The 15,241-nt window shown below is 43.0% G+C and overlaps 1 protein-coding gene across 2 annotated transcripts; it reads right to left on the bottom strand.

The window, feature by feature from the left end:
• Positions 1 to 1,160: 1,160 nt before the first annotated feature.
• On the bottom strand, positions 1,161 to 15,182 carry anp32b (acidic (leucine-rich) nuclear phosphoprotein 32 family, member B). 2 transcript variants are annotated; one of them, XM_084078284.1, is made up of 7 exons: positions 14,640 to 15,182; positions 11,406 to 11,555; positions 11,139 to 11,261; positions 9,563 to 9,755; positions 8,346 to 8,467; positions 8,164 to 8,248; positions 1,161 to 1,787 (listed from the first exon to the last, which is right to left on the bottom strand). In XM_084078284.1, exons 1-7 carry the CDS (start codon positions 14,691 to 14,693, stop codon positions 1,705 to 1,707), a joined length of 810 nt encoding a protein of 269 aa, XP_083934410.1. In that variant the 5' UTR covers positions 14,694 to 15,182; the 3' UTR covers positions 1,161 to 1,704. The 2 variants fall into 2 exon arrangements, with proteins under 2 accessions (XP_083934410.1, XP_083934409.1); XM_084078283.1 differs by having other exon boundaries at positions 1,161 to 1,784; positions 14,640 to 14,708.
• Between the last annotated feature and the right edge of the window lie 59 nt (positions 15,183 to 15,241).

Genomic DNA, 15,241 nt, shown 5'->3' with positions numbered 1-15,241 from the left:
CCTTTCCTTTTAATATTGTTTCTTAAAATATGCAAAGATTTATTCATCATATAAAATAAAATAATTGCTAAAAACCTAATTTGCCTGTTTTATAGTGATGTTTCTGTCTGGACAGAACACCATCCTCACCAGCCCATGGGGTATAAATGTGTCGAAATACTAATTACCAGTAAATGAAAAGCATAGCAATCATACGACTGCTATTAACAGTACTCATCACACATGACCGTTTAGATTTAGCATTTGACTAAATGTCAAGAAGAGAAACCATTCTACGTGTCAGAAAACAGCAATGCTTAAATTCTCAAGTCTTGCTGCTGGCTCTTTCTGGTTGGGTTGGTTGTGACTGTTGACTTTTACAGAAGGTGCCCCTCCCCCAACACACCACTCAGGCTGCAACATGTGGAAGGCCCACATTTTCCCTCGCTGTTGAAGGTAGCTTGCCTGACCTGTTTGGTTTAGAATTCAAAGATGGCCAGGCTGCAACCTAGAGAACATACACCTTTGGTGCCATCTTAAAACAAGTTTTTTTTTAAATGCAGAAATTAGCAATAACCGGCTTACATTATTCTCTTGTACAATAAGAGCGAAATATTGCTGCACCTAAATTAGACCATGGTCGCTTAATTGATGCAGAAGGCGGGCTACTCACATGCTTACACTACCCTGAAGTTAACATTTCAGGAGTAGAATGTACAAACATTAGAACAGGGCTTCACATATACATATATATATACACACATACATATACATATATAAATAAAAGCTTAATATGGTGATGGCAATATAAATTGGTTACACAAGTAGTTAAGAGGGAGAATGCTGGTGTTCTTTTACTTGGGCTGCCCGAGACAAGAATGACAAGACTATTGCAGTCTCATGTCCAGTTTCCACCAGCAGTCAGCACATGCAGGGTGGATCTGGGCAATACAGCCAATATGGCCACCACTTAATGTCTTCCTACTGACACTGTGACACAACAGAAGCACAGCAAGCAGGAAGAGTAAGAGAGCAAGAGAGGGGGAAAAACCTCAAAATGTTAACTTTTTATTTACAAAGTTGTTTTCTTGTCATACAGAAAGTAAAAATGTAGCTACAACCTTGATTCGTGCAACAGGCGGCCAACTTGAAAAATCCTGGCTCGCTTGTTGCACTGTTGCTATAGCAATAATTTTATTGGGGGGAAAAAAACAAGGAACTGAAGGAGAAAAAGAACAAAAAACAAAGACACAAAATAAGAGAAATAATAAACCCAACGACAAAAATTCAAATTCATCCAACAAAATATTAAAAGCACAGACCCAAAAACTAGATACCAGTCCCAAAGTCCTCACGCGGGAATACATAAAGGAATACATAAAGGGGGATTGACAGTGAAATTGTGGAATGCTGAGTGGAGGGCTGCCTGAGAACCTTGGGGCTTTGGGTTGGGTGAGGTGAGGGGGAAATCGATGAGTAGGAGGTTTGGCTCTCGGGTCCATAGGAAAAGGTGTATGTGTGTGGGGGGGGACAGCTCCACTCTGCCCACCCGTCCGGTACAGTTTTGCTCCACAAAAGGAGCTCAGAGCTGGGGGAGAAACGTGGAGAAGAGAGGGCAGTTGGTGTGAACTGGAGGAGGAAGGTGGGTGTTTGAGGTGGAGGTTGTTTGGGAAGTGGGGAGGTAAGGGGTCGGTAACTCTGTAGGCTCTCCTTTTCATCTCGCTCTTAATCGTCATCCTCGTCATCATCATCCTCGTCTTCGTCTTCTGGATCTCGCTTTCTCTTCTCTCCTTTTCCGGCTTCTGCTTCTGGAGGAAAGTAAGACCCCCTTTAATAACACGTATAGAATCATTCTAAAAAGTAGCAATAACCATTATATATCAGCAAGGGAAGCATCCAGAGACCAGGACACATCCAAATATCTATTAAAAATAACATGAATAAATATAACATCACACTCATCTAAAACCAGACAAAAAATAATCTCTGGACTTAGGCATTGTCAAATGAAAAAAAAAAGTCAAATGGTTGCAACAATTGTGCTGGTTTATGCCGTTAAAAACTCAATTTGTGCCAAACAAATCCACACCATAATGGCGGCACAAATATTTTTCCTGGCGTAAAATAATAGGAACAGCATTTTTAACTTTTTGAAACCTTGGGAGTGTCAACATCAAAAATGCCACAAGCAGGGGAAACAGAGAGACACTGGGAGAGGACATTGGGAGCTACAGGATTTAGGAGAGTGGAAAGTAGCTCAATAATGATTGATTGCTAAATATTTAAAATCTCTATTGCTAATGCAGATGACTCTGTGGTTCACGAGTGGTTCACTTAGACTCAAAGATGTTTTTATATGCCTGTGGTGGGAATTATGCAATGAGGTCCAAACGTTTATTGGCCAGGACGATGGTCCCTTCATGATGTGATACAGGAAGTAGTGGAACCCTGACCCGAGGGGTGAGCCTACTGAATCACCACAAATAAACCAATGGCAATGCATAGACGGACATATGATGCAGGGTTCTTACACATTTTCCATTTCAAAATTCCATACTTTTTCAGACTCAAATTTCTATGTGACTTCTCTGCGATTTTTCAGAGTAACGATTTAAAAATCCAGCTGTTCACATCTGTGTTACATTCTGACTATGCTATTATGTTACCGAATAATTGCCATTAGATTTTTGCTAGGTACTGTAGCTCCTAACAAATCAGTTAATACCAAACACAGACAATTATTCCATTATTGTCATGTAAATTTAAATAACGTCTTCCTTCAACCCCTGCAGTAACAGAAGGCATGTTTATGTACAGTTCTCCAGGGAACTAGAAAAGAGAACCAAAGTCCATTGACTTTGCTTCATTGGCTATGTGATATGCTATGTATAAATGTGTAGATACGTTGGTGTCTTTTTTTTAAATTCAATAAATCACTACATAACCAAAAAAAAATCAGACAAGCTTAATATTTGGTTATTTGCGATGCTATGTATATATGCAATTCAAAGATGATGACACATTTTCTTATAAACTAATTTAGTTGCGGATGTCTGGATTCGGTACAGTTATAAGGCATTTGTGGAGAGCCATTTTGCAGGCTGTGACGTACAGGCAGCTCTGCGTAAGAGATCAAAAATTTGTATTTTAGAAAACAGAATAGGCACAACAGCCTGGAAACAAAATATTTTTCCATAGACTCCTACGTTCCACTGTTAAATAAAGCTTATACATCCTATGTTTTCCATATTTATTCAGACCTGGAAATTACTCAAATCGATTTCCATACTACATAGGAATCCTAATGCAATACATTTCTATTTTGCTGATGGTTAAAGGTGCAGTAAGTGATATATTCTTGTTATTGGGGGGGGGGGGGGGTCCTCGTTCTCCAGCTCTTTAGTAAATGCATTTTCAATTCAGGATACCTATTTTATCCAATCAGGAGAGAGAACTCATACAGGATACGGGATAAACAAGTGAAATTGGAAGTGATGACACAAAGAAATGAGCAGACACAACTAGAACTGTAACACTATAAAAGTGCAGCTGAAAATGGGTTATTCTGATTGGCTGGATTTGGTAACCCAGCTGAAAATGTATTTTCTGTTTATTTAAGAGCTAGAGACGGGGAGACCCCTGTTATTGAACAAACACTCTATAGCAATGATTAACTTCTTGTTTTAACCAAAACATATCACTTACACCACCTTTAACTCATATAATAACCCTACATAACATAGTCCACCGCCAATTACGGATTAACCTTTAAAATCACTGTGTGACACAATATTAGGAAATACTGTATGGCATCAGAAGACCTGCACATTTTCCCAGATGTTGTGAAGGTATTTATCATAATACTCACTTAATGTCTCGATTATGGTCACAGAAGCATATTTTATACACTTCCATGCAATTTATTGGCTGGACCTGACGTCGTAAGGACCACATGAGCAGGTGGGCTCTGCCCCTTTTCTCAAAAAGCTAATGCTCTGGTCTGTACATATCGGTGATATAACATCTAGAGCATTTACTCTCCGTATGTCAGCTTTTTGTGTGGCTTAAACGGTCAACTAGGTCTAGGACAAGCGCATAACTTGGATCACTGAACGCTACAGAAGGCTTGTTGGACAAATATATTTTTACCTTTTTCGGCACGTCTGGACCGTGCGGTTCGACTCGCGGGATAAAAACCTTCAGTTATTCCCCAGCCGAGGAAATATGTTTTGCTAAAGAGTTGTAAGGATTGCACAAGTCTTCCTTTTCCCATGCTTCGAACGCTGTATTCACCCCGGTATGGCCACCGCAGAGGTGAAGAGGAGCAGGAGGTCGCGCAGACTTCCACTCCACCCGCAAACATTCTGCATGCGGAGCAATAGCAAGATGTCGGGTCACGACGGCCACACCATGTGCGTTTTCTACCTAGGACCTGTACATCTCAAGGGCAGGAAGCAACGCTTCACACCGAGAGATGACCTGATGCTGGCCATATCTACCGCGATTGAAAGAGAGGATGAAGATTCCCTCGCAATGTCCGTGCAGGACTACGACGACTGCTTCACCTCATCAACGCGCAGCTGGGCAGAGGAGGTGGATGACAACATCCCACTCCCAGGTATGGAACTGCTCCTGGAGGCAGCCGCCGCTGTCGAGGGGCACTTCCCCCCAGTAGCTGAGGACGACCAGGTGGCCCTACACTACGGGTCGGGTTCCAGCCTGTCTTATACGGACAGCGAGGGAGAGGTTGATATGTTTCTACCCTCCGCAGCCCTCATTCCCCAACCAGCGACGCCAGTCGCCTCGACCACGGCTGGCGCGCCACAGGATGGCCTAAGGCTCCTGGCCCCAGGAGGAGCAACTAGTGAGACCCGTCTCCATCTACGGGGGATCCGGAGCGCACGGGTGACCAGACGAATGCTGGTTAACGGTTTACTGGTAAGCCCGTGACAAAGCAGAGGCTCTTTTACTGGATAGTGGAGTCCATACAATTATCCTACTCTAGTCAGGGACTGCAACCCCGGAGGGCCTGCGGACACACTCTGTCTGCATCCATGGCTCTTTTCAAAGGGATCTCTATCCAGGATGTCTGTGCTGCGGCGACTTGGTCTTCACCTTTGACCTTCGCCAGGTTCTACAGACTGTATGTGACTGCACTGCCTTTGGTGCATGCAGTCCTCCAGTTCCAGGCAGGGGTTAAACCCCATAGGCTGACTGATTGGGAATTTCGAGATAGATCTGCAATGCGGGAGTTTATGACATCTCCTATAAGCGAGACATTGAGTGAGTATTATGATAGACTAGAGTTTCGGGGGGCTACGCCCCCCTCAACGCCAGCCGCGCACGGGGCTTTGCGTTTGTTGGTCCCTCCGTGTCCCTGTGTCTGTATCCGTGTAGCTGCAGCACAGAGTGGGCAGTATAGATGGGGATTATTGGGCCCGCGTGGGCGTGTGTATATGGGGGTAGAGAAATTGTGTAAGTAACATTTGCAAAAAGGGAAAAAAAAAAAAAAAATTGTAAGAAAGTGTAATGTAAAAGTTACAAAATGATGAAAAATAAGTAGAAGAAATTATAGTTTTGTATGTTTCGCGGACCACCAGGGGGTCCGCGGACCCCCTGGTGGTCCGCGCGGAAATCGTGGGATGAAAATTTCCAAAAGGAATAAAAAAAAAAAAAAAAAAAAAAAAATATGAAGGTGGTTGCTTGTTTTTCTGAAAGCTGGCGAATGGCAGCCCTTTCTGCAAGATGGCGGCCGCCTGGTGTTGTTGTGATTTGGTCGTGCGCACGTGCTCTCGGTTACACAGCGTTGTACTGGCGAAGTATAGTTCTCGCTTACACAGACATGTCCAGACATGTTGTAGGTCCCTCCGTGTCCCTGTCTGTTTGTCCGTGTAGCTGCAGCACAGAGTGGGCAGTAGAGATTTCTGGCGCAGGCTGTGCAAACCTGGCAACGCAGCGCATGCTGGCGCACGTTACACCAGAAATGGTGCCTGGAGAAAATGGTGACCAAAAAAAAAGTTTTGAAAAAAAGGAAAAAACCCCCGCAGCGGCTGGCAGCTGTTGTGGTGATGAGGTCGTGCGCACGGTAAACGGTACGAAGCTGGCTCCCCTTCCGTTTTGTCCGACATTTGGTGAGTAGAATTAATTATGTTGCGCGGTGGAAACGGTGTAGTGAGCAGTGAGATGTCCCCTACGCGAGGCGTAAATTCAGCGCGGCCGGCGTGGCGAGTCAGTAGGCGACATGTGGTCTGGCGGTGCGTTGTTTATTCGATAACAGAGCTGTGGGGTGTCACCACCGGGGGTGCGGAAGTTGCTCGCCATTTATATAGTTAGATAACTATAGGTTACAAACGTAACCCCGGTTATTTGAGTAACACGAGCGAGATGTCTCGCCAGAACAGCCTTCTTGCATGCTCACCGCGAAGGGACATTGCTTATCTTGAATGGCAAGTATAGACCAGAGCAGTAGCTTTTTGAGAAAAGGGGCGGAGCCCACCTGCTCATGTGGTCCGTACGATGTCAGGTCGACTCCAGGTCCAGCCAATAAATTGCCTGGAAGTGTATAAATGTTTCTGTGATCACGCCAGGGGGTGCTCTCCCATAAGTGAGACATCTTGCTCGTATTACTCAAATAACCGGGGTTGCGTTCGTAACCTATAGTTCTATATAGCTGTGTTTTTTCACTAAAGCGACAGATTTTTTCCAGCAAAATAATTTGCATAACTTGCTGGAATGGCAATAGCAGAGACCGTTTTCACATGCTCACCTTGAGAGCAAAGGTTCTTGTATTGCATGATAAGCAACCGTTTTCATTTGTTTAACAGTATAGTATTTTATACTCAAGCGAGAGGTGACTTTAATCCATCGAAAGAACAGAGGATAAGCGAGCGGTTTTCTCATTCTTTTTTTCTCCCTCTCAATCATTCATTATCACAGGGACGTGGGGGTTAACAGGTGGAGTTGGCAGTTAGTTCTGTTTCTAGCCTAAAATCTCATGTCCAAGACGACATCTTAAAATGTCAACATCACTCTTTTTTTTAAAACAGCCACATTAAATCATACAATTAAGACAGCTGTGTGTGCACTGACGCAATCCCTTCATTCAGTGTGCCTGCCTTTCTCTTTTCTCTTTTCTCTCCCTCACCCTATAAACAGAGCTTTAACTTAGGCCTACATCTTCTTCATGCAACACATTGTGTAAGTTTCACCTTTCTCAGAGCCTATTGTGAACATTGCTTTGATGCATTTTTGTCACTGAACAGTTTTGGTTACAGGTAGGTAGGATACAGGCCTGTCACACACTCGCTCTCTTGTTGAAACCAATGCTCGCTCGACCACGACGACCGTTAGAACACTCTCTCACTCGACATTTTCTTTTTCTCTTTGTCAACATCAACACGCTATCCCAGTACTTTGATTTCAAGCATTTTCACTACAGGGATCATTTTATTCTGGAAATATTACTTGGAAGCTTGCTGTAAAATTTCGAACACCAAACGTATACCAGTATATGCCCATATATGGGCACGCCAATATGCCCATATATGGATATCTCTGTATCTGTCTGTCCTTGTCCCTTTTATGCCCATATGGAGATCTTTGACGTTAGACAACACACTCCATATTTGGGCATAGCTGCATTGGGAACTCCTTATAGGCTGAGTCGTGGTGACATGAGCGTGACGTCAGAGGTCCGCCCGCCCGCCCACCCATAACCACTTAAACCCCATATGGGAAATCGGAGTCCCTCAGGGCTCAATACTAGTGTATTTTGCAGCTGACCAATTTAGTTTTCTGTTATTGTGGGGAAAGCTTTCGCTGAAAAAAGCTGATCGACAAGCTCTCAATTCAACGAAAAAAAAACAAATTCCCTTTATGACACTTGAACTGAATTAAACCAACCAAAAGTCCTAACAAAAAATAAATATCCATTTTTGTGGGTTTGTGCACTGGGTGAGTTAGGATTTGTGGGAATCCGGAGACTCTGTTGGGTACATAAGAGAGGTTTTGCGATACGATGTCTAAGAATTACCATTATGATCACAGGTAAGATCCTCCCTAGCTTCATCTCCTCACCTACAAGATGAAATCACACATTCGTGTACTCAAAACCAAAACTGGTGTCTATTGGAGTGCCTATAGCCTCACCGATTAAAAGTCTGAAAACCGACAATTAATACATACCATCTTCCTCATCATCATCATCATCATCATCGTCGTCATCGTCGTCGTCGTTGTCAACAACTCCGTCCCGACCAAAGTCTCCCTCCTTGGTTAAAAGAAAATGAAGACAAAACCTGTTACATCATCCGAAATCCCGGTAGGAAGCTTTTATGTAAATCAACCACTCAACAGCAAGCTTTCACCTCCTCCTCTCCGCTGACCTCCTCGTCATCCTCTTCTCCTTCTACCTCCTCTTCATCGTCATCGTCATCATCCTCATCGAAGTCCTCCTCCTCTCCATCCTCATCCTCCTCCTCCTCTCCCTCTGCAAAACAACAGAAGCAACCTTGAAACCACATCACTGGTGAAAATACAAGTGTACAGGTATGTTCCATATAAGGACAGAGTGAATGTTTGTTTGGCTGTTTTTGTGTTTATTTTGTTACATTTTTGGGGCGGTGTAGCCGCCCCCTATATGTGAGTTTTGGACACCGACCAAAAAATGTGTGTATTTGTGTAGAGCCCTTGGGTGATTTTTTAAATCCCACCCACACAGGTTAGTAACTTGTGCCTTTCACATTTTCATCATTTGTTTTTAATCTGGCTATACAAGCTGTTATTGCTTTGAACCTGGGAGAGCCTGGGGAGTAACAGTAGTAACACTCACTTTAAAAAACAAAACTGATTTGAACTGATTTCATTGTTTTATTGCCTACCAGAGTTGGTATCTCACCAGGCATTGTGTATTTTTTAGACCTCTGCACATAGGTTTATTGATTGAGTCAAATACACCCGGCGAGTGCCAAAACCGTAAATCTACGTGTTTTCTAAATTATTATTTTTTAAATCTAATATTAAATATTATTGTTCCAGTCGTTAGACGGGACCCTCGACCATCGCCCAGACACCTTTTGTTTACATCCGGGTCCTCGTGGAGGCTTCTACAGCTCTAAAACGATCGGCGTAAACGGTGAGAAACGCTGGCGCTGGATGTACCCTATTTTAAAAAACCTCTGGCACTTGATGTGTTAACAAGCCTGGTCTGATGTGTATTTTATTACTGTATGCAATCATAGATATTATAGCAGAGCATTAGTGTATAAACTAATGATCTGTCTATTCAACTGTACACAAAGACTAATATCCCAGCAACCTTTATTAATATGGCAAATTCAATAACCTACATTTTTAACCACTTAAACCCTATACAGTAATTGTTGACCGGAGTCCCCAAGGGCTCTATATTAAGCCCCCTTCTGTTTTCACTCTGCACAAAAAAATCGTCCCGGAAAAAAGTTGATCCACAAGCTCTTGTGCGCTTGTAGATAACATTAACATACATTTGTCTGTCTGTGCATGTGGACATGGCTTCCTTTTCAGCCAGGGGTCTGACCGGATTATAACCTGCTCTCTTTCTAACCTTCGTCATCGTCGTCATCCACTCCGTCTCCGTCTACCTCTCCGTCTGAGTCGGAGGCTTCTCGGTCCTCCATGTCATAGCCGTCCAGGTAGGTGAGCTGTGGCAGCAGTTTGAAAACACTCTCTCTGTAGTCGTTCAGGTTCGTCACTTCACAGTTGAACAGATCCAGGCTCTTCAGGTTGTCCAGCTTTTTCTGTACGTCAAGAGGCATTGTGTGATACATGGTGGCTGTGTCCTGATAAAGCTATACAGATGTGTGCATTGAATGCTGGGTATTGAAATTGTGTTTATCTGTAAGCAAATACAGCAAAGTGTGTGTGTGTGTGTGTGTGTGTGTGTGTGTGTGTGTGTGTGTGTGTGTGTGTGTGTGTGTGTAGGCTCTAAGAGCTGTGAACATTGGCCATGATTTCAATGTGCATGTGTGGATATTGTGCACGTATCTATAAATCTATACTATTGGCAAAGTTTTCCGGCCATTTGTGTGTGTGATACTATTGTTTTACAGCGTTTTCTGCTTATTTTAGTGCAAAGGCACTGGTGGGTGAGAAATGATTGGCTCCACTTTGTTCCTCTGCTACTCATGCTTTACCCAAGAAATGGTCATTGTAGGATAACAAAAACAATGTGTAAGCACTAAGCACTATGTTTAACACCACTATACTCGTCATTACTAGCAGCTGCAATGCTGATGATCTAGGAACTGAAGCCTCCTTATTTCCCTTTATACAATTCTCTTTGGCGAAAATAGTATGTCTACAAGCTGCGAGCAAAACAAGAATTTCCCACAATCGGCAAGCTAGGGTTCATCCTACTATAATCCTACTATAATTCTAGTAACCTCTGTAGTGGTACGTGAGTGTAGTGGTACGTGAGTGAAGATACCCGGTTCTCCTCACTGGCTGGACCAATTGCTCTGATTTTGCACACAGCCATTGACCATTACAATCTGAACGCAACTGTGAAGCCCGTTTTTCAATTTACTCAAATCCCATCTTCTTATTAGCGTTTTTGTGTCAAAGAATGTCGTCCCATAGCTGCGGCTGCCCAGCTATGGGACAAACTGCCTCCCGGGTTGCCAGATCATGTGCGCATATCCCCCCACGGATGCGCTGCGCCGACCGGGTATGGTCTAGTGTAGTTAACTTGTGTAAGGCAAGTGCCCAGGATATTAGCAGCAGCTATAAACAAAAATGTAGTGATTTCTACAAGCATAATGTTTGTTTATGCATATATGCATATCCAGTTATCTATGTTTTGCATAAAGCAGACATAACCTTGTGGGGAGAATTTGAGCCATTCCCTTCAGAGGGTAGTTACAGGAAACTACAGACTCATGTCTTTGTCATGTCATGTCTGATACGTGATACCCTCCACCATGGTCATTTGCTGCACTTTATATAATTCAATTTAAGGTGTCTCATACAAGTCTATTATTATTGTGAGCTTGTACTGTGTATTATGCATCGCATGCAAACCAAATTTCACATGTGAGAATTTAACACGTATATAATTAACATATTCTGTATGTCCAGGGCAGTCATTCAAAAACAGACTTATAAATGACCACACCACATACCAATGGTTCCAATGTGCTGATGTCTTTCAGTTTGTTGCCGCTCAGGTTTAGATGTGTAAGGAGTGGGAGTTTCTCTGCTAAAACGTCGAGGCCACCGCTGATTCTGTTGTCACTCAGCTCCAGCTGAAACCATGCAAGAGGAAAATTAGTAATAATTATCCTACGGTTGCCTGCTCTTAACCTGAATTTCCTTTTTACCCAACCCTTCACTGTGAATAATTGCACTTTAAGTGTACATATAAGAAAGAGGTGCACCAGTGCCTTTACCTTTTTGAGTTTTCCTAGTTTAGGCAAGTTGGAGACTGAGATTAAACCAACATTTATCAAACTGAGGAACTCCAGGTTGATAAATTCAGCTGTGAGTCCTTCGATTTTTCCTTCATTTGACCGACAGTTGTCAAGAACAAGTTCTCGTACCTGGAGAATAAAACATGAATTACCACATGAAAAACACAAACATTGGTGGTTATTATCTTAACCCGAGTAATCATCATGAAACTACAATAATAAAACTAAATGGTTTGCAATATTACACAAGCATGCTTACATTTTTAATAACACTAGATAAAATCCAGCCCTATATTGGGTTGATCAGTGCAATGGTCACCGGGTTATGGCCATTTAAAGTGTTAAACACTGCTGTAACACTGTTTTAGTACCCCTTATGTGAATTTTGTGTGACTATTCTCATGCCAGACCCATGAACAGCGTTTGTGCCAAGTTTGGCGAGGATTGGAGCAACAGTGTGCCTGTGGCCCCTTACGTGGCCCCTGATTTGACTATTCTGATAACAGACCACTGAACAGTGTTTGTGCCAAGTTTGGTGCAGATCTGAGCACCGGTATACCTGTGGCACCCAGGGACCCCTGACGAGGGCCCTCCCTGGTGTGGCTATACTGATGGCAGTCCCCTGGACAACGTTTGTGCCAAGTTGGTGCAGATCGGTGCAATGGTGCGCCTCATAAGTCAGGATGTTACATTTGTTGTGACCTCCACTGTCCACCCTTCTAGGCCATTTTAATATAGGATAGGATTACACCCTTTTGACTTCAAATAAATGTATCCAATTAACAAATGTAGCATTTGCAAGGGACCCTTACAGGTCTGGAACAAATGGAACCAAAATGTGTACACTCTCAAGAGATATGGGGGTCATTGAAATTTAAGTTTGAGAACCGCTGGCCTAGAACACAATATGGGGGTGGTCGTTGCTTCACCACAGTGTGCAATTATTATTAGATTTTTTGAATAAATGTCAGAGCATAAAACATATTTCATATTTGGGAGTTCATTATGATAACACTCCATCAGTTACTGTGCGGTTGCGCAACTCACTGTTCTGTTCGACAACAATTATGGCCAAAAAGTTGTCAAACGTCAAAGACCTGGCTCTGACACAGACACAACATTAAAAAATAAAGAGCGGAACCAATAATGACAACAAGTGTTTGTTTTATTGTATTATCCATCCAAACGTGAATTCATCGCTCGGGGGGTCTTTGAATCAGCTTCAACGAGGGATAATAAAAAATATACACAATGTCGCGTTGCCCTGTCAGCTCCACAACAAAAACGTCGTGTTTACACAACCGAACAAGTGTCCACGCGACGTCGACACCTTTTTAGTTATAAACACGTCGATTTTGGTTGAGAGACACGGTCGCGCGACGACGTATACATGAATCTAGAGCAGTGCGTTCCTCTGGCCTGCTGATGGAGTCATTAATGACAAACGCAGTGGTTTGTGCTAGCAGGCTGGCTAACATCATGCTAGCTAGCCATTGATGCCCTTTTAAACGCTGCGTGCTGTAGTGTGTTCAGTGCTTTGTGTGCCCGCCATTAGCCGCCCAACACCAGCCGAGGAGACAGGAGGGCGAAAATAGCCCAGTAAACCGTTGTTGTTTTTTTTAATTCGCAAAAATCACTTTTATTGGGGAAGTGGAGTGCCTTGACGTCGACCGAACGACCGATAAGACTATAATTTCTTAACATTGTATCATCGCTCCAGTTCGAATGGCGGAGGAAACGTTCGGAACGGAAATTTAGTGAAAAACAAAGATGGAGAGAGTTCCTTTCTCCAGAGCTTCAAAGACGACAGAATGACAACATGGCGATTCCTGAGACACAGTATGCAGTTCTCTGAACACTTGACACGGAGAAAAGGGCTGTTTCCGGACAGTTTAGACCGTAAATTACACATCGCTTGAATTGTATTTGCGATGATAAGTTGTATTATTTTGTGCATGCGGAGCAGCGTTATGCGGAACGTCGAGTTTAGTGTGCCCACGCATCGAGCGCTGAGCACGGGTCTCGTGTCATTCTAGGAGGCTGGTTCTTTTTTGAGCCACAACAAGCCAAAACACGGACTCCTCCTAAACGACACAACAATGCAAAGTTAAGTTCTGGTCGAAGATACGCGAAAAGATAAGACTCGCAACGTAGTGTGATTTCAGCTGTACAGGGGGTGTATTTGGTTTCTTTTGACCATTGAAGCAAACGGGGGGGTAATATGGCGGGAACAAAACACAGCCTATCCACTGTCCGAATGATGCGAACTGTTCAACAATCGTCTGATCGTTCACACTTTACGATCAGCTATAAGACAGATCGATATGTTTATGAATGCCACATTCACAGCTGTTGGAATGAGCCACGGCTGACATGTGCTGTGGCCAAAGGTGATGACTACATATTTAACGAAATTCTCCCTCCGCGACTTGTGTTGATCGAGGCACGCCAGATATTTTACCAAATAACTCTTATTACACTACGACTGTTTACAGTTGTAACTGTATCGTGCGCGGAAACATTGTCCTAAAGGTTGAAGTGCCCGTGCAACTAATTGGTGGATGATTCGTGGACGATGTGACAGTTTTTTGTTGGCGTAGCTGAATCTAGGTCTTGTAAATGACTCCAAAGAAAAATACCCAACTCGTGATCGGGAATAGATCGCGATGCATGCCGAAAGATCTCATATTTGGTTGTACGCTGAGGAGTTTAAAGTGCATTGTAATAAATGCGCCCCATTTTTAGCAGTTATGCTAGCCACAAACATGGCTTCCAAGGTCTATATAAAATAAACCCTCTGTGAATGCCCAACACGCCGCGGAGGAGCAATCATCCTGAAATACTGCCATGAATAGAAGTTTAAAAAATGTGCCACAACGTTGAATTGAACCGTGTGTGCACCACCGACCAAGGAGGCTGCGAAACGGTTAAAACACTGCAATAATGCCAGCAAGCCAAAGAATCGGCTTTCAAAGTAACGATTCAATAAAGCTTTTCTCGTCTTGTTGCCCATTCACGCCCAATCCAAGGCAGTATAATGCGATCAGCTCGTTACAAGTATTTTCCGCCCTACTAATATATAAGAAAACACAACCTAAAGCCCATGTGGTCACCATTACGTTAGCTACACAGGTCACTTAGAAAGCGAAAAAGTAGCAGGCTAGCTCGCTAGCGATAAAACTAAGGTTTGGTTTTTTAAAAAGCACGACTTACATCAGACGGTGTCCTGTTTCTTAGCTCCAAGTGGATCCTCTTTTTCATGTCCATCTTACCCTACGAAAGTTAAACTTTTCTCTCTTGGGTTTTGGTGTAATCTTCAGTCCAAAGGCAGAGAGATGCCCTAATGGAGGGAGAATATGGGACTGTATAATCAACTGAGCCAAACGCTAAGTTAGTCGGGGAGAGGGAGAGGAGAAACCATGGAGGGAAACGGCCTGAAACAAAATATATGCTCAATAGCGCCATCTGGGCCATCGCTGGCGTTTCAAAAAAGGCAATGCAGTCACAAATCATGACGCTGCCCCGAAACAGTGCTGTGGTGCAATTTTTATTTCTGGAAAGAAAGTGATATGTTGTGTAGCATTGTAAAAAACGACGTTCATATGTGTCAGTCAGTTTGAACATGCAAAGGAATATTTATACATCACTTTAGTATAGTAATGTACAAATGTTTTATTCATATTGTTCAAGCAGACATTATTTAATCAATTGCAAATAAAGTAGGTCATATGTTTAATTTGGTTGGTGCCAACCTAAATAAAAGAGTTTGATATCTGAAATATGTCTATGACTGCTGTTTTTCAATTTCTACAGAA

Source organism: Gymnoscopelus microlampas (assembly GCF_963454915.1).
Source record: "Gymnoscopelus microlampas genome assembly, chromosome: 2".
In the NCBI taxonomy this organism is placed as follows: Eukaryota; Metazoa; Chordata; class Actinopteri; order Myctophiformes; family Myctophidae; genus Gymnoscopelus; species Gymnoscopelus microlampas.
Note: the sequence above shows the minus strand (reverse complement) of the source record. Positions and strands in the feature narration are given on the sequence as shown.